Source organism: Cervus elaphus, chromosome X, assembly GCF_910594005.1.
Source record: "Cervus elaphus chromosome X, mCerEla1.1, whole genome shotgun sequence".
Taxonomy (NCBI): Eukaryota; Metazoa; Chordata; class Mammalia; order Artiodactyla; family Cervidae; genus Cervus; species Cervus elaphus.
The window spans coordinates 124756986-124784629 of NC_057848.1; the positions used below are offsets into that span (position 1 = coordinate 124756986).

The 27644-nt window shown below is 41.3% G+C and overlaps 1 protein-coding gene and 1 pseudogene across 2 annotated transcripts; one reads left to right on the forward strand and one right to left on the reverse strand.

The window, feature by feature from the left end:
* Window positions 1-567: 567 nt before the first annotated feature.
* On the reverse strand, window positions 568-27539 carry ALAS2 (5'-aminolevulinate synthase 2). 2 transcript variants are annotated; one of them, XM_043895024.1, is made up of 11 exons: window positions 27504-27539; window positions 21726-21921; window positions 20944-21066; window positions 19857-19967; window positions 17364-17586; window positions 16621-16805; window positions 13872-14051; window positions 11170-11334; window positions 10356-10624; window positions 5011-5173; window positions 568-858 (listed from the first exon to the last, which is right to left on the reverse strand). In XM_043895024.1, the coding sequence occupies exons 2-11, from the start codon at window positions 21904-21906 to the stop codon at window positions 695-697; spliced, it is 1764 nt and encodes a 587-aa protein (XP_043750959.1). In that variant the 5' UTR covers window positions 21907-21921; window positions 27504-27539; the 3' UTR covers window positions 568-694. The 2 variants fall into 2 exon arrangements, with proteins under 2 accessions (XP_043750959.1, XP_043750960.1); XM_043895025.1 differs by lacking the exon at window positions 19857-19967.
* The window catches only part of LOC122690475, a 31475-nt pseudogene continuing 31299 nt past the window's right edge, over window positions 27469-27644 (forward strand).

A 27644-nucleotide genomic window follows, 5' to 3' on the forward strand; every position in this document is an offset into this window, starting at 1 on the left:
TCACCCAAGTGTGCCATGCACATGTTTTCAGTGTGTTATGACCTAGAGAGGTTGGGAGCCTTGCCTTGAACAAGTTGCTTGCTATAGCCAAGCCTCTTTCCCACCTTGGGAAATAGAACTGATAAGTCCTGTTCTATAAGGTGCTGTGGGAAGCAAAGAGAATAATGGATTGAGGAGAATATCCATTCTCTTTGTTGGAAAATACCTTCAAGCTTTTGGGGAACCACTCCTTTCCTCCAGGCAGATTCGTTTGGGCTGATTCCATCTCCTTGCTTCAGGGGCTACCTGGGGCCAAAGTTTTCAGGTCTACAGAATGAAGAGTCAATCCTTAGATTTTTGGTGAAACCATGGGGAAAGAGCCATTTAATATAAATCTTCCAAGTGTCCTGGCTCTTTGTGCAACTCAGTGTGTAGTTTTTGGCCTCTTCCTCTGTCTGAATCTGTTTCCCTCTCAGTAAAATGGGATGGTCAGATCAACAGGTGATCGGTGGTTTCCTCATGGCTCTGCCACTTGTCTGAGGGATACAGGTATAATGCAGTTACCTGTTCTCTGTCAAACAAACAGCTACAAATGCTACACTTTGCTCTTTATTTTCAGACTCAAGTCAGCTAAAGACACACAAAGCAGAGGACAGGAGGCGGCCCAGCTTCAAGTGAAGTGCAGATGGAGTGGGGATCCAAAGCAGCTGGTTTCTTAGGCATAAGTGGTGACATACTGGGGTCCCATGTTCCCAAAGTAGGAACGTTCCCACTCACTCATGAGCTCGAAGTGTACAGGACGGCGGCAGAAATTGCAGGCAGCTATAGATATATCCTGGAGGGGGAGTCCCACCTCAGTCCAGGCATCTAGCAGCTTCTCTGAAGGTGATGAGGGGAAGGGAGGGAAATAATTGGTTAGAGTATGTCTTAATCCCTGTGCCACATTACAGATGTGCCAAGATATTGATCCCCTCAACCCTTTGAGATATCTCAGAACTAGAAATAGCCACATTAGTTTGCTCCTTTGTGTGATGTGAATACTACCATTTGTGTATGGGTGCTGTGATGTATAAAAGTTTGAGAAGCACTCATGTGACATAATTTGAAGCTGTACTGGCCTGGCCTGAACCACTTCCTAAGTACATGACATGGTGCAACTCAAGAAGCGAATCCATCTACTTGGAAACTCAGCCTGGTGAGGAAGATGACATTGACAGTAAATACACAGTGTCATCAGTATTGTGACCTGGGAGCCTGGGGCAGGGGTTTTTCCTAGAAGGAGTGGGGAGCCCAGAGGACAGAACCTGACCTCTCTGTCAGAAGTACCTCAGTTGTGTCCTGGGGCTCTGTCCCTGGCTCTTTTTTCATGCTTACTCTCTGTGTGATCTCATCTAGTTTCATGGCTTTAAACACCATGTATATGCTGGTGATTCTGAAATTTTCATATCTAGCCCAAAGCTCTTTCCTGAATTCTAGACTTATATATCCAACTGCCTTTCTATATCTTCACCTGGATATCTAATAGGCATCTGTAACTTAACATGAGCACAACTGAGCTACTGATCTCCCTACCCTCCACCAAGTCTACCCTACTTTCAGCGATAACCATCTCAGTTGATGGCAATGCCAGTTGCTCAGTACAAAAATATTTGAGCTATCCTTAATTTTCTCTTTCTCTCCTATGACACATCCAGTTTATTAGCAAAAACCATTGGCTCTACCTTCAAAATCTGACCACTTCTTACCAACAATGCTATCCTCAGGTCTGAGCCACCATCATTTTTTCATTTTTTAATTCTGAAGATGTTTTATTAAAAAGCAAATTCTTTGCTATGTGACATCCAATGACTTGGGAATTTTAATCCCTTCTTTTGTCACCATCATTTCTTAACCTGGAATATCACAGTAGCCCCCTAATGGATCTCCCTGCTCCCACTCTTTCAGTCTGTTCTCAACATAGAAGTCAGAGAAACTCTTGAAACCTGAATCAGATTCAGATATGTTACTCATCTGCTTAAATCCTTCAGAAGGCTTTCTATTTCAGGGTTCCCTGGTGGCTCAGACAGTAAAGTGTCTGCCTACAGGGTGGGAGACCCGGGTTCGATCCCTGGGTCAGGAAGATCCTCTGGAGGAGGAAATGGCAAACTACCCCAGTACTCTTGCCTGGAAAATCTCATGGACGGAGGAGTGTGGTAGGCTACAGTCCACGGGGTCACAAAGAGTTGGACACGACTGAGTGATTTCACTTTTCTTTCACTTTCAGGGTTAAAGCCATAACCCTTCCAGTGGCCTGCAGTACCCTACACTGTCTGATCCATATTGCTCCTCCTCAGTTTTCTATCTCTTTCCCTCTTATTCACACCATTCCATCCATACTCATCTACTTATTGTTCTTCAAATACAAGAGGAATACTGCTGTGTTAGGGTCTTTCCTGTTTTAGGCTGTTCTCTCTGCCTGGGATGCTCTTCTCTTATATTTCTTTCCAGCTGACTCCTTCACTTCCTTTATATCTTTGCTCAAGTGTCACTTTGGTGGTCTCTATCCGTAGCACTCTATTTAAGGCTGCAAGCTTCCTCTCCAAGCTAGCCCCTGTACCTGCCCCCATCACTTTCTATCCCCCTTTTCCCGCTATATTTCCCCCCATAAATGCTTAAAATTACCATGCTATTTAATTTGCACTTATTTTTAAGTGTTCCTTTTTTAATTATCTCCTTCTACTAGTATGTAAGCTCCAGAAGATTTTGTGTCTGTTTTGTGTAGTACTGAATCCCCAGCACCTGGAACAGTATCTAGCACACAGTAGGTACTCTATAATTATGTGTTGAAAGAATGAGTGAAAGATGCCTGATTACATCTAGAAGATGAAAACAGGTAAGTCAGAGTAAGGGATGAGGGAAGGCATTCTACTCAGAAGGAAGCATCATTAACAAAATCCCAGAGGTAAGAGGCTAGAGCTAAGTGAGGGAAATGTAAGTCATTCAGAGTAGCTGGAGAAATAAAATGAATGTGGGGAAGAAGAGAAAGCATAGAATGCCATGTTGAAGGCATTGAATGCTATGCCAAGGAGGTTTGACTATTCTCCAGGCCAGTGTCTCCAGTTTGGGGGCTATACATCCTATTAGTACAAAAGTTCTAATACCTACTTCCAATGTATGTATTTTTTATATACTACATACATATATCATTGTCAGTCTGTATATTAGAGATCAGTATCAGTAATGCTTAATTTCCTATTTTTTAAGACAAAAAGTAAATATACAATTCTAATAAATCCCCTTACCCTATGGATTATCTTGCATACCTCACCTTGGAGACCACTGCTCTAGTCTAGACAGTAGGGAAATATGAAAAGGTTTAAACTAGGGAGCTATGTGGTCAGATATTTAGAAAAATCCCTCTGATGGTAAGTATGGATAAGGGATTAGAGAAAAGCAGGAGAATTAGTTAGGAAGAAATCACATTGACATGGATTAAAGAAGTAGCAATGGAGAAATGAGATTTGAGAGAGATTGTAGAGAACATTTGCAAGATTTCATGATGGGTTGGCTATGACATTGAAGGACTGACTGGCGGAGTCATGGTGAATGCCTCTCATATTTCTTTCCTGCAAAAGCCCAGCATAAGTGGACACTTAGAAAACTGAGAATACTGAAAGCTCTATAATTGAAGCCTAGCACAAAGAAGGCTGAGCAAGAGGTCCAGAAGTCTAAATCATTAGCTCAGAGAGGTGATAGATCTATTGGTATGAGCATGGAGGTAGAAACAGACTCTCCAGTTCAAACCTAGTAGCTATGTGACTTTCGACCAGTTACTATGTATTTTGATACCTCAGTTTCTACATATATAAAATGGAAATGCTAATAATACCATCTCTACTCCATGAGGATTAGATGAGTTAATACGTGTAAAGTATTTAGAACAGTTCTTGACACATGGTAAGTACTTAATAAGTGTTGGCTAGCATTATTTGATGCTTTTAAATGAATGAATGAATGGCATCTACCTGTCTTGTTTTCCCAGTACTCTCATTCTGCGTATGCTCCACACAAACAAAATGCTGTAGCTAATGTATGCCCTCCATTTTCCTATCTCTAGGTCTGTGCTTATTGAATTCCCTTGTTCTGAAATATCCTTACACCATACCGTGGGTACTTCAAGGTACAGCAGAAAGACTTCCTTACCTATGAAGCCTACTTAATTTCACCCTTCTTACCCTCTCTGGCCATAAATTAACACTCTCCTTTTAGCTCCCAGAGTACTGGAGCTCACCACACTGGACCAGTACCACATGTTTATGTCTGTCTCCTTTGCTATGCCATCAACTGCCTATGTGTCTTTCACCCAACAGACCTAGAATAAGAACCTGCTCTATGCTGGCCCTGTACCCAGAAGGAATCCAGTAAACTTTAGGTGAATTGGGCACCTTAAGGATAAAACCCAAGCTATTCAGCTCTACAAGCCTCCAAACTGTGTGTTGTCTTTGCAGATTCATAGGTAAACACTCCCCTACCTTATTCCATTCTTACTTTCCTACATTCCAGTAATATCTGCTTATTCTTGATATGTCCAAGGCTACTTCTCATCCTCTTCCTTGCCTTTCCCAATGCTCTTGCTTCTACTGGGAATATCTCTTCTGCATCCTCTTTCTTCTCTTGGTCCAATACCACACCCCTTCGCAAGACTCAGCTCAGGTTGTCACCTCCACTAAGAAGCCTATACTGAATCCCACAGGTTGCATCATGCCCCTTTTCTGTTCATACACCTCCCCCATGCATTCTTTTTGTTGAACTTCAATCACTCCTTGAAGTCATTGTTTGAGTCTGCTGTGGTCTCCTCAACCAAACTGAAGCCCTATGAGTATAGGAACTGTTTCTTATTCATTTATGACTCTAGTATAGGGTATAGGGTCTAGCACATAATAGATGTTTCAGAAATATATTTTTAAACTGAATGGCATCCACTGTCAACTTCTTACGGTAATGGGGCTGAAGGAAAGAAGAGTGCTGTAGACACCAATGTTGAGGACTTACCCACAAAGTCTTCCATCATCTGAGGGCTGTGGTGGGGGGAGGGTGCCAAGCGCAGCAGCTCCTCACCCCGGGGGACAGTTGGGTAGTTGATGGCCTGCACATAGATGCCATGCTTGGAGAGCAGGAGATCACAGATCCTGCTGTTCAGCACTGCATCACCCACCTGGACCCAGGAGAAAAGCTTGTCAGTATCTGCTCCCCTGGCCCCACTATTGCTAGCTCTATTAAGCAGGTGGAGGGAATCAGATCAAGGAACTCCACTGAACTTGGGGGCATATATTTTCAAAAGAGTCTTAGTCAGTGGCAGGTCTAAAATCTCTTATCAAGGAGTTGCTCAGTGGCAGCAATCTGACTTAAGATACATGCATCCCAATGTTCACAACAGCGCTACTTAACAATAGCCAAGACATGGAAACAATTCAAGTTCCCATCAACACATAATTGGCTTAAGAACGTGTGGGGTGTGTATGTGTGTATATACACACACACACATGCATATGTGCATACATGCATAAAATTGAATATTACTCAGCCACAAAGAAGTGAAATATTTTCATTTGTGGAAACATGGATGTACCTAGAGAATATTATACTAATTGAAGTGAGTCAGACAGAGAAAGACAAATATATCACTTATATGTGGAATCTTAAAAAATAATACAAATGAATCCATAACCAAAACAGAAACATACTCATAAAAAACAAACTTATGGATGCCTAAGGGGAAAGAGGGGCTTCCCAGGTGGCTCAGTGGTAAAGAATCTGCCTGCTAATACAGGAGACATGGGTTTGATCACTGGGTTGGGAAGATTCGCTGGAGAAGGAAATGGCAACCCACTCCAGTATTCTTGCCTGAGAAATCCCATGGATAGAGAGACCTATGGCAGTCTATGGTCCATGGTGTCGCAAAACAGTTGGTTGGACATGACTTAGTGACTAAACAACAACAATGAGGTATAAGGGAGGGATAAATTAGGAGTATGGGAATGATAGGGAAGGAACACAGCCCTGCCCATCAACAGAAAATTGGATTAAAGATTTACTGAGCATGGCTCCACCCATCAGAACAAGACTCAGTTTCCCCCTCAGTCAGTCTCTCCCATCAGGAAGCTTCCATAAGCCTCTTATATTTCTCCATCAGAGGGCAGACAGAATGAAAACCACAATCACAGAAAATTAACCAATCTGATCGCATTGATCATAGCCTTGTCTAACTCAATGAAAACATGAGCCATGCCATGTAGGGCCACCCAAGATGGACGGATCATTGTGGAGAGTTCTGACAAAACGTGGTCCACTGGAGAAGGGAACGGCAAACCACTTCAGTATTCTTGCCTTGAAAACCCCATGAACAGTATGAAAAGGCAAAAAGATAGGACACTGAAAGATGAACTCCCCATGTTGGTAGGTGCCCAGTATGCTACTGGAGAAGAGTGGAGAAACAACTCCAGAAAGAATGAAGAGATGGAGCCAAAGCGAAAACAACACCTAGTTGTGGATGTGACTGGTGATGGAAGTAAAGTCCAATGCTGTAACAACAATACTGCATAGGAACCTGGAATAGTAGGTCATGAATCAAGGTAAATTGGAAGTGGTCAAACAGGAGATGGCAAGAGTGAACATCAACATTTTAGGAATCAGAGAACTAAAATGGACTTGAATGGGTGAATTTAACTCAGATGATCATTATATCTCCTACTGTGGGCCAGAATCCCTTAGAAGAATTGGAGTAGCCCTCATAGTCAACAAAAGAGCCCAAAATGCAGTACTTTGATGCAATCTCAAAAATGACAGAATGATCTCTGTTCATTTCCAATGCAAAACATTCAATATCACAGTAATCCTAGTCTATGCCCCAACCAGTAATGCTGAATAATCTGAAGTTGAATGGTTCTATGAAGACCACAAGACCTTCTAGAATGAACACCCCAAAAATATGTTCTTTTCATTATAGGGGACTGGAATGCAAAATGAGGAAGTCAAGAAACACCTGGAATAACAGGCAAATTTGGCCTTGGAGTATGGAATGAAGCAGGGCAAAGGCTAATAGAGTTTTGCCAAGAGAATGCACTGGTCATAGCAAACTCCCTCTTCCAACAACACAAGAGAAGACTCTACACATGGACATCACCAGATGGTCAACACCAATATCAGATTGATTATATTCTCTGCAGCCAAAAATGGAGAAGCTCTATACAGGCAGCAAAAACAAGACTGGGAGCTGACTGTGGCTCAGATCATGAACTCCTTATTGCCAAATTCAGACTTAAATTGAAGAAAGTAGGGAAAACCACTATACCATTCAGGTATGACCTAAATCAAATCCCTAATAGTTATACATTGGAAGTGAGAAATAGATTCAAGGGATTAGATCTGATAGACAGAGTGCCTGAAGAACTATGGACAGAGATTCATGACATGGTACAGCAGACAGGGATCAAGACCATCCCCAAGAGAAAGAAATTCAAGCAGACAAAATGCTTGTCTGAGGAGGCCTTACAAATAGCTGTGATAAGAAGAGAAGTGAAAAGCAAAGGAGAAAAGGAAAGATATACCCATTTGAATGCAGAGTTCCAAAGAAGAGCAAGGAGAGATTAAAAAAAAAAAACAAAAACAAAAAACCTTCCTCAGTGATCAACGCAAAGAAATAGAGGAAAACAACAGAATGGGAAAGACTAGAGATCTCTTCAAGAAAATTAGAGATACCAAGGGAACATTTCATGCAAAGATGGGCACAATAAAGGACAGAAATGGTATGGACCTAACAGAAGCAGAAGATATTAAGAAGAATACACAGAAGAACTATACAAAAAAGGTCTTCACAACCCAGATAATCATGATGGTGTGATCACTCACCTGGAGCCAGACATCCTGGAATGTGAAGTCAAGTGGGCCTTAGGAAGCATCACTATGAACAAAGCTAGTGGAGGTGATGGAATTACAGTTAAGCTATTTCAAATCCTAAAAGATGATGCTGTAAAAGTGCTGCACTCAATCTGTCAGCAAATTTGGAAAACTCAGCAGTGGCCACAGGACTGGAAAAGGTCAGTTTTCATTCCAATCCCCCCAAAAAAAACATTGCCAAAGAATGCTCAAACTACTACACAATTGCACTCATCTCACACACTAAAAAATAATGCTCAAAATTCTTCAAGCTAGGCTTCAACAGTATGTGGACCATAAAATTCTAGATGTTCAAACTGAATTTAGAAAAGGCAGAGGAACCAGAGATCAAATTGCCAACATCTGTTGGATCATCGAAAAAGTGAGACAGTTCCAGAAAAACATCTTCTTCTGCTATATTAATTACACCAAAGCCTTTGACTGTGTGGATCACAACAAACTGTGGAAAATTCTTCAAGAGATGGGAAAACAAGATTACCTGACTTGCCTCATGAGAAATCTGTATGCAGGTTAAGAAGCAATAGTTAGAACTGGACATGGAACAACAGACTGGCTGCAAATTGGGAAAGGAGTAAGTCAAGGCTGTCTAAACGCTTGGCTGGATGAAGAACAAGCTGGAATCAAGATTTCCAGGAGAAATATCAATCACCTCAGATATGCAGATAGCACCACCCTTACGGCAAAAACAAAACAAAATGAAACAAAAACACACAAACAAACAACAACAACAACAACAAAAAAACAAAGAAGAACTAAAGAGCCTCTTGATGATAGTGAAAGAGGAGAGTAAAAATTTGGCTTAAAACTAAACTTTCAGAAAACTAAGATCTTGGCATCTGGCCCCATGACTTCATGGCAAAGAGATGGGGAAACAATGGAAATAGTGACAGACTTTATTTATTGGGGCTCCAAAATCGCTGCAGATGGTGACTGCAGCCATGAAATTAAAAGATGCTTGCTCCTTGGAAGAAAAGCTGTGACCAACCTGACAGCATATTAAAAAGCAGAGACATCACTTTGCCAATAAATGTCTGTCTAGTCAAAACTTTGTTTTTTCCAGTAGTCATGAATGAATGTGAGAGTTGGACTATAAAGAAAGCTTAGCGCCAAGGAATTGATGCTTTCAAATTGTGGTGTTGGGGAAGACTCTTGAGAGTCCTTTGGACAGTAAGGAGATCCGACCAGTCCATCCTAGAAGAAATCAGTTCTGAATATTCATTGCAAGAACTGATGCTGAACCTGAAACTCCAAAACTTTAGCCACCTGATGCGAAGAACTGAGTCATTTGCAAAGACCATGATGCTGGGAAAGATTGAAGGCTGGAGGAGAAGGGGGATGACAGAGGATGAGATGGTTGGATGGCATCACCACTCAATGGATATGAGTTTGAGTAAGCTCCAGGAGTTGGTGATGGATAGGGAAGCCTGGCATGCTGCAGTCCATGGGGGTCACAAAGAGTCAGACACTACTGAATGGCTAAACTGAACTGAACTGATGGGATTAACAGATAAAAGTTACTACCCATAAAATAGATAAGCAACAAGGATTTACTATATAACACAGTGAACTAATGGAAAATAATCTGGAAAAAAATGTAACTGAATCACTTTGCTGTACACTTGGAACTAACACAATATTGTAAGTCAACTATATGCTGTGCTATGCTTATTAGCTCAGTTTTGTCCAATACTTTGTGACCCCATGGGCTGTAGCCTGCCAGGCTCCTCTGTCTGTTGGGATTCTCCAGGCAACAATACTGGAGTGGGTTGCCATGCCCTCCTCCAGGGGATTTTCCCAATTCAGGGACTGAACCTAGGTCTCCCTCATTGCACCCAGATCCTTTACTATCTAAGCCATCAGGAAAGCCCAGGAATGCTGGAGTAGGTAGCCTATCCCTTCTCCAGGAGAACTTCCAGACCCAGCAATCGAACTGGGGCCTCCTGCAGTAGAGGCAGATTCTTTACCAGCTGAGCTACCAAGAAAGCCCCAAGTCAACTATACTTCAATTTAAAAATTAAATGGGGTAGAAGTGCTTCTAGGGACCTTGTCTTGAAGCTGTTTGCAGAGGAAGCATACTTAGCTAGTATGTTAATTTGGGGTAGTTCTGAGTAAGAAGATAAAACCCCAAGCAACTTCTGGGGTGTTGTCACTGGACTAATTAAATATATTTGCAAAAGTAGTGTTTCAAAGGAACACTGAACTAGCCCAAGGAACAGGACAGTCTACTAACCATGAGATAATAGCTAATGTAAAAAAAAAAAAAAAAAAAAAGACTAGTTAATCCAGAATGACTGATAATTTTCCAAAAGGGAAAGAAAACTGATGATAAGGAGGATGGTTAACAAGAAAACAGTTAGCAGGAACAGGTTTCAGTTTGCTGAGTGCAGGAAGGCTCCCAGGAGAGATGGTGGAGACAGCAATGGGCAATGTAGGACTCTTACCCGAATGGGGATGATGTGGCTGGGGCATGGGATGACAGGAAGGCCCCTGTCCATTAGTAGCTGACGCATGTGCTTGACATTGCGTTGGTGGGCCCTTCTCAGGGCTTGGCCCTCCTCTCCCTTGAGTAGTCGCACGGATTCCAGAGCCCCGGAGAGCACCATGGGAGGCAGTGAAGTGGTGAAGATGAAGCCAGCAGCATAGGAACGTACCGTGTCAACCAAGTCACGGGTGCTGGCAATGTAGCCACCCACACAGCCAAAGGCTTTGCCTGGAGACAAGGAAGAGAATGAGGAGGTTATGAACAGATCCCATTACCAGCCCCCTGAGGAACAGGGTAACTCAAGGCAGTACACTAGAAGCTGGAGCTCCAGACTCCCTTATCATCTTTCTTGTCTGTGACAAGCAGACAGAGCTGATAGTTGTGCCGCTTTGCGATAAGACTTGCAAGCCCTGCCATGTGTAATGACTAGATATGCCGGAACTGGGTGGGGACCTTCAACTGGTTAGATCCAAAAGTAGAGCTAAATGGAGCTTGGAACTGGGGTGGGGAAGGAGTTTTGATCCACAACTCCACTCACTGAGTTGAACTTGGTAATTTGGCCCAGCTCAATGGTCTTCTCAAAAAATCTTCCAGACTTTGTCAACAATTTTTCAGTGGGATGGGAGTGGGAGGAGAGAATCCAAGTGTTCTATAGCCTGGGCCATAAATTCTATGCAAATAGCTTTTGCGACTTTGTGGAGGAGGAAGAAAACGTTCTTCTAGGGACTTCTTTTCTGGATTGTATATAAGGGTAACCCAAGGGACTCACTCACCAAGAGTTCCAGAGATGATGTCAATCTTGTGCATAATTCCATCACGCTCCCCAATCCCAGCACCCCGGGACCCATACAGCCCTACAGCATGAACTTCATCCACGAAGGTCAGAGCTCCATACTGGTGGGCCACATCACACAATTCCTCCAGGGGACAGATGGCACCTGAGCAAAGTCATGAATAGAGGTAGATCATAACCCTTCTCCAGTTCCATCTCCAGCATGGAATTTGTGGCGCATAACAACTATAGGTTGGGAAAGGGGGAGGGTGTGCACCCTTAGTTGGGGCTATGCCAGACTTCTTCATATGTGTTGATTGAGTTCACCCTACTATCACCCAAGTTGTGTGTGTGTGCATTTTCCTCAGCCTGTGATCAAGGTTTACTTTTCTGTCTTTCTATTTTTACTTCATTCTGATAATATCTGTCCTCCTGCTTATGCTATTTTCCAGCCTCTCTCTGCCTTTCCACCCCTCACAAGTCTGTGTATTTGCATCAAGGATTGGCACTAGCCTACATGATGCCTTTGTTTAAATAAATTAAAAAAAAAATTCTCCTTTTGCTCCAGGTTAATGTTTTCAGATCTCACTCACCCTCTCTGCCAAGTGCTATGGTCAGATGTGTCAATATCATTTTTTCACTGGTCTTCCATATTTCTATCTTTCTGACTTTTTGCCACTCTCTCTTTTTATGGCTATTTCCAACTTTGTTTCTGTGTCTCTATTTTCTATCTCTGTCTTTGTTTTTCTCCCTCCTCTCCCCCCCTTCCTCTGTCTCTTTGTCAGTGTCTCTATCCCTCCTTCCCTCACTCACCTTCCTCCTCACTTCTGTTCTCTCTTTCTTATTGTTTGTATCCCTTCATGTCTACCTTTCTGACTTTAGACTTTTTTCTCTGTATCTCTGTCTCTTTCTGAGTTTCTTTGTGCCTCTGTTTCTGTCTTTTCTGTTTCTGTAGGAATATATTTGTTTCTCATCTCTGTCAGTGTTGTTACCTGAGGGTACCCTCCCATAGACTCGGTCTCGATGTATTGAATGAAAGTGAATTAGAAGTAATCTGTATGTTCCTGTACATTTTCCATGCAGATTTACCATTTTCCCCTGTTATTCTGTGCTGATAATTGTTTATAAGGTCTTCAAATGTCTGTGAATTTCATGCACAGATTTTGTGACCACTCTACATATACAAGAACCCATACATCTGTCATTCCCCATTCCTGGAAACTAATGGTGCAGGGAAGTGGAATACAACAGGAACTTCTTCATGTGGGAACAGGGACTCCAGGCTAGGATTAAAGTTTATGAGCAGCTGGTGGGACAACAGGAGGGGAGAAAACCACAAGAGTTGGAGTCCAAGACTAAGAGGACAGTGTAATGGTTCAAGCATCATTTCAATGGGAGGAATTCAGCCCTAAGTTGACAGTTTCGGCAGGGTTTCCACCATTCACTAAATAAAGAACCATTCATTTGCAAATGTAAGGAAGTAGAATGGTCCCAACATTCATTGTTTCTGGTTTTCACTACAGAAATAATGATTTAGAGTAGTCTCAGTGGTAGAAATATGATCATTGCCGGTTGTAGAAATGTGGACGAGGGCATGACAGTAAGTTTTTATATATATTCACTCAGTTAAATACTCTCGGTCACTCTATTAATTATCATCTCAATTTTTAAAGATAAGGCAACTGAGACACAGCAATTAAGAAACTTGTCCAAGCTAGTAAGTTGTCATGCTGGGATTTGAACATGGATAGTTTGGTTCAACAGCTTGTGCATCACCATTACTTGATGTGATGGCACTTACACTGGCTAAATCAGAGAGTACAGTGGACTCTCCTTTGTTTCACTTGGAAAAGTGACAAATTGAAATGAATTGAGGATCTCTTCACTTTAAGAAACCCAGAAGATTATGCCTAAAATAGGCGATTTCTGCCTAAGAGGGACAACAATACAATGATTTGAGCATTGTTTCAGTTGGGGAAAGGAAAGAGGTAGGATGATAAAGGTGATTTATTTCTACTTAGATCATGATAAATAGAATGTCTTCCATCATCTCTTTCAAGCAGATATTTTACCTTGAGGAAAGCTGAAGTTCAGAGAGTTAAAGAGTTACCCAAGGTCACTGAGCTGGTAAGTGCTAGAGATAGGACTTGAACCAAGATCTGTCTGACTTGAAAACCTGTTTTGATTCCAGTGCTACATATTGGACCCTAAAAAATCTCCCAGGTACTGGTTTGTGAAAATTTTTGCTGCAGGAACCAGACACTGGGATGATTGATCTGCACATCATTTCTAATGGAAGGAGCATCGTATGAAGGAATTGGACTCATACATCCTAGGGTTCGGATACACACTTTGGCACCAGTTTACTGAGCCAGCCAAGGTAACTTGGGTACTCTCTCTGCGCTTCATTTTCTTAAACTTTGAAATCAGTGTAATAGCTGTCTCTATCCTTTGGCATTTACTGGTTATGTGACCTTGGGCAAGTCACTTCACTTCTTTGTGTTTCAGTTTCCTCATAGAAATAGAAATAATAATAGCACTTACCTCAGAATTTTTGTGAAGATTAAGTGAATTAATACATTTGAAATACTAATAATTTTGCTTGGTACATAATAAACATTCTATAAATGTTAGTTATTATCATTATCATCTTAGTTTTTGTGAGACCTATGTTAGTAAACATGCACTCACACATATGCTTACCATCCATGGAGTGAACAGTCTCGAAGGCCACAATTTTGGGTGTCTCAGGATTGGACTTCTTTAGAAGTTTCTTCAGGTGGTCAGGGTCATTGTGCCTGAAGACAAACTTGGCTGCTCCACTATTGCGGATACCTTGGATCATGGAAGCATGGTTGCCTGCATCCGAGTAAATCTCGCACCCTGAAGAACCAGATGCATAATGCTTAAGCTTCTATCCCAGTATTCACATTTCAACTTCAAGATTGACTTGGCAGGAGCAAAGAGCTAATCCTTTCCTCCATTTGAAGCCTCTGCTCAGCTTCTCCCTTCTCCGGAAGCCTTTGTAACACCTCTTCCTCTCTTGAAAGAACTCCTCTGCCCTGAAATTCTGACCCCTACACTCTTCTCTCCAGGCATTTTAACCCTGGCTTGGACTTTGGTTCTCTTGGGGTGGAGGAAATTTAAATTTCCCAAGAATGATCTAGAGTTTCCTGAGAACAGGGCTTACCTTCCTATTCCCAGACACCAAGATTAAGCCTTAGAAAGGAGTTTATCCCAGGGAATGTTTGTTAACTTGGACTGATGATATATTCTTCCTGATTTAGATGAAATCCCACCTTTTCCAGATAGCATACTTCTGCTCATAGTTACAGGGTAGATACTTAGACTTTCACAGTTTGAATCATAACCTCATTACAAGTCAGAGCTAGAAGGGCAATTGATGACCATGGAATCTAGTCACTTTAATGTACAAGTGAGGAAGCTAAGTCTAAAGAAGGGGAGACTTTTTGTCTAGGACCTGAGGAATCCAGGGCTTTTTACTGGACAATGGTGGGAGAACAAGTAGAGGTGGGAAATTGGCAGATGGAATTGATTCCTGGGCCCCTGAACCTGCACTGACATCAAGGAATTGTGGCCTTATATTAGAGTAAGGGATCACTTCTACCTGTGGAAATCAGGCATGGCTTCCTGGAGAACCTGCTGTGAAAGATAAGTAGGCTGGAAGTTTCTTGGGAGCAGGGACCACAACTTTTTATCTTTCTGTTTCTGGTACCCAGATTAAGGCTAAGTGTACAGTAGATGTTAAGCAAACCTTTTTTGAATGAATGGATTAAAAAAACAGAATTACTGAATTTTAAGTGAGTGAATGAATATGTGAATTAGTATATTACTGAATGAAAGAATGTGAGGAGAGGTGTCAAAAGATGAGCCTGAAGAGGTAGGTAGAGGCCAGATTATTGAAGGCTTTAGAAGGCATGATAAAGAGAAGGGCAGTGGGAATCTATTAAAGGGTTTTGGGCAGAGGAATAACAAAGATGGGCTTTTATTTTTAAAATATCATCTGGTTCTTGTGAAGAATATGTTGTAGGAAGGCAAAGGTGAAATCAGGAAAATGACGTTGGTCTTAGGATGGTGGCAGAGGAAATGAAAAGAAGTTGAATTCTAATGGCTGAAGGAGTTCACTGAAGACATTTCCAAAGATATTGGCTTGAGTTGGGGTTATGTGTGGTCTTGAAAAAAGTTTCTAAGAAGCAGTAGAGATGTTTATAGTGTGCTGAAATTTTTTCAAGAAGTGAGGAAATGGGTAGCAAGTGTGGAGACTTTTCTCAGTTTGCCTGTTATAAGGAGGAGACAGAATGGCAGTAACTAGAGAGTGAAGAGGAAAAAAAATTTTTTTGAGATGCAAGAGACTTCAACATGTTTAAAGAGCAGGAGAGGCTAAAGATACAGGAAGGAGAGAGGGAACTCATAGATCAAGATTCCTGATGAGGTAGAGGATGCACAGAGTACTCATGTAAGAATTAGTCAACATGAAAAATGGCACCTCTTCTACAGTGGCAGGAGATAAAGAATGAAAAGAGGCCATGTGAGAATGCTCATGAGTTTATAGGTAGTTTGAGGCAAGAAGTTGAGGACATTGCTGCCTAGGGTATTCTGTTTTCTGTGTGGTAGGAGATGAAGTAATCTGCTGTGGGTGGAGGTGAGGTGGAGGTGTAAGAAAGCTGAAGAGAATGGGGTTTGTCAAAGTTTCCTTGGTGACTTGGAGGGCTGACTATGGAAACAGAATTGCCAGAAAGCATAGAGGACAGTAGAGGTTGGGGACCATGAATTATTAGTGGCTCCCATCTAAGTAATTATATAATATCAGTATTGACACAGAGAAGGTGGAGAGTTGCATTTATCTGGGATTGGGCTATGATGGAAGAATGATAGGCATATGAGTTGAGGACATTACTGGTTAAAGGATGGGAGATTGGGAAGATGGGATTCGGATGAGATCTGGTGTACAAGTGAAGGAATTAGCTTTAGGCAGAAGGAGACATGTGTCTTCAATTTGTAAAAGGAAAGAATGAAAAAGGGTAGATGAACAGTGAGATAAATTTGTGGGTTTAGTGGCTATAAGTTAAGGGACCTCCTGTTTGGTGGCTTCTGTTTTATTTGTTTTGTAAGATGTGAGATTATTTGCTAAGAGTGAAGGAGAAGGTAGCCACAGGTTTTAGAAGGGGAAAGAAAGTTTGAAAAAGCTGATATAGGAATATAAAAGGACTATTTATAAGTGTTGAGTTCAACTGAGTTAGGAAATGACAAATTTATGATGTTACCCTTCAGTAAGATTAGGATATAGTCATCCAGTGTTGAGGGTATGCAGGGTGGGTAAGAACAAAGGGCAATGGGAGCAAATGAACTCAGAAGACAGGGAAGGCTGATGGAGACAGTAAGCCTGGATGCAGAATACTAGCCCTGAACAAAGTTTTGGCTCTGGGCTTACCTGGCAAGATCTTGGCCAAGGTGAAGAGAGTGGAGTCATTGGCCACAAAGCAGGAAGAGAAGAGCAGGGCTGAGTCCTTCTGGTGCAGCTCAGCCAGCTCTTGCTCCAGCTCTACATGGAACTTACTGGTACCCGAGATGTTGCGGGTGCCACCAGCTCCAGCTCCATGGCGCTGCAGGGTCTCTCTGGCCAGGAGAAAACAGGGGAGGCAAGGAGAAGAAACTCTTGTCAGATACTGATAAACTGTGTAGATTTCTCTTCCTTGATAGGGGTCAATATTAACTTAGTGATTCTCTATGAGTTGTGTCCTATATGACAAAGTAGAGGTCAGTATGGAGCCAATGGGGAGAAATGGGCATTCCTTCTTAGGCTGAAAGCACTCAGGGAGAGAAGGAGAAGCTAGATTGGTCTTGATTAGCTTGGAAGATATTTTAGAGGAGGTTGCACACCATCTCTGGTAATACTCATTCTGTAGCCAGAGTCAGAACTCATGGAGAGTGCAACTTGTTCAATTTCTCATCCTCTTCTTTGTAGCACTGGACACCAAAGAGTTTGGAAAACTAGGCTTGTTGACTTAGTTCCTGTCCAAGGGTTAGATTTGTTGAAAGACCTCAAGACAAAAGGGGTGTTGGGTGGAACCCAGGTTTCCACTGTCAGCTCTGCCTTTTCCTTCTATGTGTGACTTTGGCTCTTCTCTGGTTATCTCCCTGTGGGCTCATCATGGCTCAGACCCTAGTACTCACTGTGTGGCTTGCAAGACCCGAGGGTGCCGGCTCATGCCCAGGTAGTCATTACTGCACCAGACAGACACATCCTTTGAGGCCACAGATGCCTCAAAGAAGTGTTCAGCAAAGGGGTATGCATCAGCCCAGCGATTCACAGTCTTGAAAACACGATAGGTGTGGTCCTGTTTCTTCTCCATGATTTTGTCCTTAAAAAACTGGTCATAACCAAAGACATGGTCTCCTGTGGGAGTAGAGATGGGGATGAAAAGAATTCATTTTAAATTACTTCCTGGCTAGTCCATATTTTATTTAATGCAATTGATTTGGAGTTCTCCAGTTCCCCTTCCATTTATTCATTTATTTGATCAGTTATTAACTTACTGGGTCACATTAATGCTCTATTTAATTCAACCATCCCTTTGCTTACTCACTGACTCATTCACTTATTATACATTAACTCAGGCCTCCTACCCCTTTCATGGCCTCATTCCTTTTTCCAAGGTTAGTATGGCACCCTCCTTCCAGAAGTACCACCTCAAGTTTCAGTGGGAAGAGTGTTGATGGGTCTAGTTCTAGTCATAGTTCTGCTTTCCTAGTTGTGTAATATTAGCAAGTCATGAATCCTCTTAGTCTTAATTTCCTCACCTATAAAATGGGGCTAATAATATCTTCATTGCAGAATTATGACCATCTGATGACAAACAGAATGTAATACATCCAATCTAATATCTGGCATATAGTACTATTATTGTGGCTATTGTAATACAGTAGTATAGTAATAGTAGTAGTAGTAGTGAGAATAATAATTTTAAATAATATTATTATAGCCAACATTTAATAAGTGCCTATTACATGTAATACCCTCTCTTAGTAACTTTATAGATATCATTTCATTTATTCTTTATAATAATGCTATGTGGAAATTTCTATTAGCATCTCCATTTTACAAATGAGGAATAGTCTACTTCTTTAACCACTACAAAATGGAGCAACCTTATTTTTAAGACTGAAATATAATGTATGCCACCAGGCTTGTTAAGCTCCAGAACTCTATCCATGAGACAGAAATCATGATTGCTGTAGATGGCAACTTATATGGTAGGAGTGTACATTAGTAACATCTTTGCTGCAGGGGTGTTTGGAACTATGTACCAAGAGTTTTCAAAATGCACATGCTGACATACCTAGGGAAATATTTGCAGCATGTTTAGCACAAAACTTGATATCCAGAATTTATGTTTTAGAAACTCTGAAAATTACTATGTAAAATTTTAACCCAATAGAAAAGTGGGCAAAGAATATAACCAGACCATTCAATAAATGTAGTAAAAAGATGCTTAATCAGGGAAAATCAACTGCAAAAACAAGTTTTCACTCATCAAATTGACAAAGATTTAAAAGTTTGATACTATCAAGTGCTGGAGAGTGTGTGAGAATATGAATTCTCTTTGATAATTAGTACACCCCTTTGGAGGACCAGTTGGCAATATTTATTAATATTGAAAATGTGTACACCTTCACATCCTGAGATTTCCACCTCTTAGTGTCTGTTGTAGAGAAACATTTACCTATCTACATGAAGAGGTACGTTCAAGGATGTTTGTTGCACCACTGTTTGTAAGAGAAAAAACTGGAAGCAACCCAATTGAGGAATAGCTAACTAGTTTCTAGTATAGCCATATATAGTCTAAGAATACTATATATTATCTTTGGGTACATTTATATGTATGTAAAACCAACATACAATATAAAGTGGAAGAACACACACACAAAAATTGGTATAATTACATGAAGATGCTTGGTTGATTAAATGATGTTGCATTCATGCTACAGAACACAATTCAATCATTTATAATTATTATGCAGCTCTATGTTTAGGGACATGGAATAATGCCCATGACATATTGTTAAATGAACAAAGAACAACAACAAACTGGAGCTGGAATGAGATCACATTTCTAATAAAAACATGTATGTAGAGGGAAGTGTAGTTTTGTATGTGTGTGTTCAGTCATAGGAAAATATCTGGAAAAAATATAGGAAAAAATTAATGGTGGATGGTGGAGCTCTGATTTAAATTTCCCTCTTTATATTCATTTTGTATGGGGAAGATAAAACAAATTCTGTTATGGAAAATTATTATAAACACACATAAGACAGGGGGAAAAGTTCTCTGTGAAGGATGAGTGTTTCTGAGGGAAGCATGGAGAAGAAATGATAGCAATACATCTAATATTTAATGAAACTTCATAACAAGTTAGAGGCACTTCTGTAAGTGTAATTTTATTTCCTTCTTGTAATAACTTGTTGAGGTATTAAAATCTCACTGCAAGTATATGACTTACTTTCCAAAGCATGCAGATCCAGCAAGTTCCAGCATTAAAATTTAAACTCAGACTCCCCTGGGCTCTAAAGTAATTCTTTGCCATTTCCTCTGCTGTGTCAGTGAACAGCATTTCAGCATTCCTTCCATATTCCTACCCCCTTTTACTTCCACCTCAGCAAACTCACCAGCCATGTTGTTCTGAATCAGGTGTGTGACCTTCTCTGAATTTTTCTCTGGCTCTTGGGGACTGGAGAATGGCTTCCTCAGGCTGGTTGAGGCCAGAGAGATGGGCAAGTCTGAGAGGGAGTAAGGGATCCAGTGGCCATGAAGAGAGGGAGGGGAGAGAAAGAAAGAATGTGCTGTCTTCTTTAAATTCAATACAACGTATATAAATTCAAGGTTAGGAAGTAGAGAAGCCTTGAACAGAGAGAAGAAATATTCTGAAAAGTAAGCTTTTTCTCATCTCCCCAAGTGGAGACTTATATGTCATGAAACCATTCATAAGGTGAATTACACTTTTCTTCACTAGGACTTTCCTTGGGTGAGATAACTGGAGCAGCAATGCTGAGTCTTGCACTTGGAAGATATATGCAGGATAGTGTCCCTTACTCTTCTTTTCTTTAAGTCATTAGAATTCAATTTTGAAAATTTTTGCCATACATTGACACGAATCAGTCATGGATTTACATGTGTTCCCCATCCCACTACAATATTGTAAAGTAATTAGCCTCCAACTAATAAAAATAAATGGAAAAAAATAAATAAAAAAGGAAAAATTGAAAATTTTACTCTTAATTATATCCCATAAAGTTCTGTGAAAGATGTTGACAGTATGGCCAACTCTCAAGTGTGATTATCTTGAATGGTTTGCACCAATTGAATTGACCTAACCTCAATACTCATCTAGAGAATGTACCTACTTCCAAAACTTACTCTTTTATGCAAATCCAGATTGTCATAGAGTAGTGTTGCTTATATGTGGGAGCCCAGCCTGTTGGAATCCATTTAGTCACCTGGGAGAGAGGAGGCAGAACTCTAACAGGCTCATTTTAGACTAATAGCTAAAAGTTATAGAAGCATGCATATGTGTTGGGGAGGGTGAATTTCAGTGCACAGTTTAAGCTATTGCCTACCATGGTTCTCCTAGAAAAGACTAGACTTCCATCATGGAATGTGTACCAGTTGCCTTTGGATTAGCCTAGCTCAGGACCATGATAAAATGAAATCAAGCATTAGATGTAGATGTTAGATGAAGTGGAACTTAACTCCAACCTGTCTTGAAAATCTTCACGTCTTCCTGGACTTCTGGGGCTGCTTTCTGCACAATTTTACTCTTCCCATCCTGGAGTTCCAACAGCATGAAGGGACAGTGGCTCTTGGCCCAAGATGGAGAATCTATACAAAGAGAGTAAGTGGTAGTGAATTTCTAGCTATAAGTTTCTAGCTGTAAATTTAACAATGGTCACTGAGATGTACTATATCTAAAAGCTCTATCTCAGGCTATGGTAGAGACACAGAGACAGATGTATCTGGTCCCTGTGCTAAGGGAGTTCCTAAGTTGTTGGGAATGACACATACTGAAGACACATTATGAACAGTGCTGGGATAGGAGGGAAGACATGGGCTAGAAGAGGGAAGGGACATGACCCAGAATTGGAATTAGACAGGCTGGAAGTCTAGGCAGGCTTCAGAGAGGAGATGGTGTCCAAGTTAAGTGTTACATGAGAAGTTTGAGATGCTCTGGAAAAGATAATGGGACAGAGTTATTTGGCAGGAGCAAAGACATAGGAACTTAAAATGATAGTTAATCCAGACAATTTTAAGTAGTTTTAGCATGACTGGAGTATATAGAATGTGAGGGGCATGAGAATGAGACTCTTTCTAGAGATACTGATGTAAGTCAGAAGTGAGGTGTATTTTTAGGTCAGCTTATTCTTCTTTGACACTTTTCACATGAACCCTCCCAGTTATTAGGTAACGATGACCAGTATGAGTTGGAGTCTTATCTCTAGGACCCAGACATTTTCCCCCATTTGTCAGCAGTGACTTCTTACCCCCTCCAGCCTTGGTTGCCTTAAGGTGGATTTGAGAACAACTTGGTCCTTGCGTGGCCAGAATGGGACAACGTCCAATACCAAACAGGAACTGGTGAGTCTTAATCATCTTGCCCAGGAGGCCTGTGGGGCTCCGGATAAGCACTGGGCAACGCTGTAGCAACATGGCTGCTGTCACCATCTTGAGCCTGAAGTTCTGCATAAGATGTGGAAGAGATGAGATTCCACTATGAAGGCCTGGCCAAAATCCAAGGGTCATTCTTATATTTGATACTTTGCCTTTAGCTTCTCACCTGATGCTTACTCCCCTCCCCAGAAATGCCTTTACTGTTATTTCAGGCTAAGAAATTTCCCAATCTTAAAATGTACCAATGGGGCATCTGAGAGGAAGAAACAGGAAACTGATCATTAGACCAAAGAGGTAAAGAAATGAGTTCCCACTGGAGGTGAGAAAGCCTGAATTCTGATTGTTTTAGACTTGTCTACTGACCCACTCTGTGATGGTATGTATCACTGAAGTATGATTGTGTGTGGTAGGATAAGAGTTGACAACCCACCAACCCTTTGATCAACACTTAAGGCTAAGACTCTTTCTAAGAATATTGGCCTCAGCCAAATGAAAATTCAACCTGCTAATGCAGACAGATGCTGTTGACCAGGGCTCCTGAGGCTTGGCTAAGAGTCTTTCCTGAGCAGGCCCAGCCAGAGAGACAAGCTTGAGGCCACAGGTACCAATTTAAGTAGATTCAGGAAATAGAATTAAAGGGTACATGTCCCACCAGACTGGTATGTTACTATCTTTGGATTTGCTCCTGGATTTTGGAAAAGCACAAATAGAGATGTAGGTGATAACAAGCCAAGCCCCAAGGGATCTGGGAAACATCTATTGGTGAATGAAAGAGGCAGAGGCTAAAATGGATATTCATTGAATATTTTATCCAAATGTATTCAATAAATATTTATTGAATTTAAATAAGTATTTATTGAATTTATTAAATATTTATTAAATAAATGTTTATTGAATTGGGGAGTAAATTAATGAATGAGCAGGAACTCAAAGGGAAAAGAATATGGAAAGAGTCATAAGAAATGAAAAGTTAAGAAAGATAAAAGGCAGAAAGTAATAGAAAACAAAGGTGCAATGGTAGTGATGGAGTTAGAACAATAGAAATTGCAGGAGAGAGAAAGATCAAAGTCAGAAGGAAAGGGGACAGGTAGAGATAAGAACAGGAAGAAGATGACTGATCCATAACACAGAGGACAAGAGGATGATGGAAAATACAGGAGGCAGGGAAAGAGACTGAGATGAGACAAAGAGAATGAAAAAGAAGACAAAAGAGTAGAGAGGAGAGGAAAAGGATGGAGGAGAGGAATTGAGTAACAGAGAAGAAGTAGAGTTAGAAACAGATAGACAGAAGGACAAAAAAGGGATATGAGGCAAAAATCAAGGAGCATGCAGAAATATACAAAGACTCAGAAAACTAGGAGCAGGAGAGGAGAGAATCCAGCAGGGATAGAGAGTCAGTCAGCACAAAGGTAAAGGAGAAATTCTATCAGAGTCTGTGGAGATGGAGAAGAACAACAAAGAAGAGTTAGGTGAAGAGGAATTGGCCCTCCCTACTGAGAGAGATGAAAGTGAGACTGAGTGACAGGGGGAAGGGAGTAGAGACAAGATCAAAGGGTAGAGACAGAGAGGTGGCTAAGTGGGGTTGGGGGTTGGGATGAGGGAGGAATGAGAGATGTAAAAAGAAAGAGAGCTACAGATAGCAAGAGGGAGAAGTAGATTAAAAGAAAAAGGACAGCATCCAGCATCAGAGAGTGAGCCAAAATATGGGACAGGATAATAGGGGAAAGATGGAAGAATGTTTGAAGACTAAGGGCCTGCCACCACCAGGAGAGCTACTGAGTAGAACCCAACAACACCTCTACTATTTAAGGCCTTATATTTTGAGGGACAAGTGAACAGGAGGAGCTCATGCCATGTTGTTATATGGCAATATCCTTCATCTCTTTCTGAGCAATACTCCTCTCTTCTAGATCTCACAGAGCAAACACCCTCCTCCTAACTCACAAAGCAACCTCTTTCCCTTCCTTGTTCCATCGCAGAGTATCCTCCCTCCAACTCTCACAGGCTGTCATAAGAGCATAGATTGGTGTATGGAGTAGGGTATATGGATCTTGAAATTGGGAAAGGCCAAGTTGTATTGAAAAGACTAAATGAAACTCATGTTAAGATTTTGGGAAAATGCCTAAAGAAAAATGTTAGCTTTTCTTATTTTGGTTCCAGGTCTCTAACTCCTTATGTCTACCTCATATGGTAGGTAATTAATTAAATTTGATGCCTCCCTCATATCTGGATATATGAGTTTCCCTTCTCCTGCCTGCCTGCAAAGGCTAAAGTGCTTGGGGCTGAGCCTGCAGACCACAGATAAGGCTCTTGGAGTTTATCACATTTTGGGTCTGACCACTCCCCAAGCTGAGACTAGGGTGTGGGAGAGAAAAGGAGTTCTTTTCTAGAATCATGTCTGTGCATCTGGCTGGGGCTGCCCTGGCTACTGGTGGTGAGGGGGGTTGAATGGCCAAGGGAGAGAGAGGCAAAAGAGATGGTCAGGTCCCAGGCTCCTGCAAATTCCTTTCCCCAACATTAATGACAATAATGACCACATTGGGGTATGCAATGTGAAGAAAATACCCCAATATTGGAAGCAAAGTCCAGTCTTGCCTTGGGATGATGGTGAATCCCACCCACAGAATAAAAGCAGAAGTTCAGTACACACATCACCTCTAATAGGCTTTTAGCCATGATATATACTCAAGACCTGGGAAATATAGGCTACTTTTTGGAATCTGTTGAATTATCAAGCTCTTTCAAGCTTCAGTTCCAGTTTCTCTGTTCTGATACTCCTTTCCTGGAATTTGCTCTCTTACTCTGCCTGCCCATATTTATGATCTATAATCCTGTAGTGTAGTTACCTTGAGCTCTGTTTCCATTCTATTTTACTACCTATCCTGAGATTGGAGTGAGTAAAATCTAATCAAAGAAGTATTTTAGGCAATTAAGGGTATTAAGAGCACAGCCTGCTAGACTACTTGCATTTGAATCCTTGCTCTACTACTCACTAGCCCTGGGGTATTAGAAAAGTCATGCTTAAGCTCTATATCTTTAAAATGTAGATAATAACAAGAATACTCGAATTCACAGGGATGTTGTGAAGATGCGGTAAAATAATCTATATAAATTATATAGAAGAGTACCTATCCAACAGTAAATACTGAAAAAGTGTTATCTATTTTTTTGCAGGTATGGTTAAGGCTTTATTGGTGATCAGCATGGCTGGGCAGGGCCCATGCTGGGAGAGCAAGGCCTGCATACCAGCACACCAGGCTAGTCCTGGTCTTCAGGGCAGTGCTGGGGGCTCAGGCCTGAGCTCTCCAAGCCAGGGGTCTGGCCAGGCTACTCACATCAGGAAAATAAAACAACAACAACAACATGAAAAGGAAGGATGGTCTGGTTGGCTTTAGAGCAGAAATGATAACATCAGGGGGTGATTTCACTGAAAAAGAATAGGATGCTGTAGAGTTTAGAGATCCTAGATTAGAGATCCTAGATCCTAGATTCCACATTTTCTGTATAAGGAAAGGGAAGGTATAGCCAAGGGAATTAACATCATGAGTATACCAGACCAGGTCTGGAAAGCTGGCTCTTGTCTCAACCCTGATTCTTGTCCTTATTCTGTTATAATTTACTATATGAAATTGAACCCTGCACTTTTCTTATCTGGGTCTCAGTTTCTCCACAGACATTGGACTAGACAACTCCATAGATTCCATCTGATTCTAACAGTCAAACACTCTCAGAGTTCTTACTGTGTTAGACCCCTTTGTAAATGCTTCACATACATTGACTTATTTAATCCTCATGACAACCCTGTGAGGTATAAACTAATATCAACTTTATTTCAAAGATGAGGAAACTGAGGACCCAAAAGATTAAGTAACCTGTCCATGTCACAGAGCTACTAAGTAGTAGAACCAGGAGTTGAATCTAGTCAATCTGGTTCCAGGGGGCTTCCCAGGTGGCTCAGTGGTAAAGAATCTGCCTGCCAATGCAGGAGATGCAAAAGATGTGGGTTTGATCCCTGGGTTGGGAAAACCCCTGGAGAAGGAAATGGAAACCAATTCCAGTTTTTCTTGCCTGGAAAATTCCATGGACAGAGGAGCCTGGTGGGCTAGTCTATGTGATCACAAAAAGTTGGACAGGACTGAGCATTAGCCTGCATGTGCACATGCACGGGCATGCACACACACACACACACACACACACACACACACACACACAGAGTCTGGTTCCAGAGCCTACCAACTTAACCACTATGGATCTATGATTCAAATATTACCACATATTTTCCTGACTGAGAGCCTGACTCCACACATTAATCCACTCTCTTATTAATCCAGGTCCCTTTCTAGGACATTTGATTTTGAGCTGTAACCAATGGCATTATCACAGGAACAGATTTCTAACTGAAGTGGAATTACAGACACTGATGAACATTCATTCATTCATTCCATCATTTAACAACTTAAGCACCAATCTTTGCTGGGGTCTTCTTAGAACAATGGTTTCACTCAAAGTGATAATGGTGAAATTTGGGGCTAAGTTATACAGCATTACTAGATTTTCTCTACACTTTAAAATCCTCTCTTGTGTCAGCAGCCAATCCACAGTAACAGAGATCAGAGGGGCCAACCATAACTCTACCCCAGAAGAGAGCCAGAAACCATTCATTGCTGTTTTCCTTAACCCTTCTGTCCCCTTTGCAGCCTGCTTTGAAAAAATCAGTTAAGTCTGGAAGGGATATGGTCACTTTTCTTCAAGAATTGGAAGCATCAGGCTTTAATTTCCTTCCTAGCACCCTCTCCCCATCACAGAAGAAGCATTGAGAATTTTAGATTCCTGGAATCAGAATAGAAATTCTTAGAAACAGATAAATTTAGAAGACCACAAAATCAAACTTAGGTGAGGTTGTGGAAATTATAGGGCAAGCTCTCTTTTACAAAGGGTGAATGATTTGCCTCACAGTGAATTAGGGTGAGAAAACAAATCTATTGACTTTCAGCATAGGGCCCTTTTAGTGACACAGAATTCTTCTCTCACCATCTCCCCTTATTTCTGGTAATTATTCATCTCTCAATTCCTTCAAATCTCTCCCTTCAATTATTATTCCCATCACCCCACATTAAGTCTGTTTTCTCTCCCTACCCCTTGCCTTCTAAACTTTGATCCATTGGACTCTGCTGTCTGCCAAGCAAGAAGGAGTCAGAGTGAGGGAGGAAAGGGGAAGTGTGAGAAAAAAATATCAAGACATCTTCCTGGGAGACAAGAGAAAGAATGGAAGAGAGAGACAGAAAGAGAGAGACTGAGAGATGCAGAGTAGAAGAAAGAGATGGAAAGGGAGAGAGAGATTTAGAGGAGAAGATACCTATAGACCTCAGACAAAGGAAAAATAAGAGAAAACTAGAGTGTCAGAGAGTGATGAAGTAAAGTGAGTGATCTTGTAAACTAACAAAGAAGAGGAAACAAGTGGGAAAAAAGACAAAAGGAAGCTAAAAACAGGGAAAGACAGGAAGAGACATAGGGGGCGGGAAAGAGTATGACAGAGGGATAGATTCTAAGAAACAAAGCCAGATCTAATCAGGTCAGAAAGTCAGCTTATACAGCCATGAGGTGGGCAAGCAAACCATGAAAGAAGGCACCACGCTGAAAGCAACACTTACCTGTTGCCCTGCACTGAGGACGAACGAACGACAGGTTGAGTGCTGTGAGTCAGGACCTGGTTTTTATCCCTTCTCCCTTGGCTCAGCTCCACCCACCCCGCCTTCTGCTGGCCTGGCCCTGCATTGGCCTCAAAGGTATCT

What these genes read in the sequence shown, in the direction of transcription:
- ALAS2 (XM_043895024.1), bottom strand. Translation starts at nt 21,906, where the DNA reads ATGGTGACAGCAGCCATGTTGCTACAGCGTTGCCCAGTGCTTATCCGG. An exon ending in GATTCAGAACAACATGGCTG is followed by an intron (nt 17,587 to 19,856) that starts GTGAGTTTGCTG and finishes CTACTCCCACAG; the next exon opens with GAGACCATGTCTTTGGTTAT. An exon ending in CTTGGCCAAGATCTTGCCAG is followed by an intron (nt 14,052 to 16,620) that starts GTAAGCCCAGAG and finishes CTGGTTCTTCAG; the next exon opens with GGTGCGAGATTTACTCGGAT.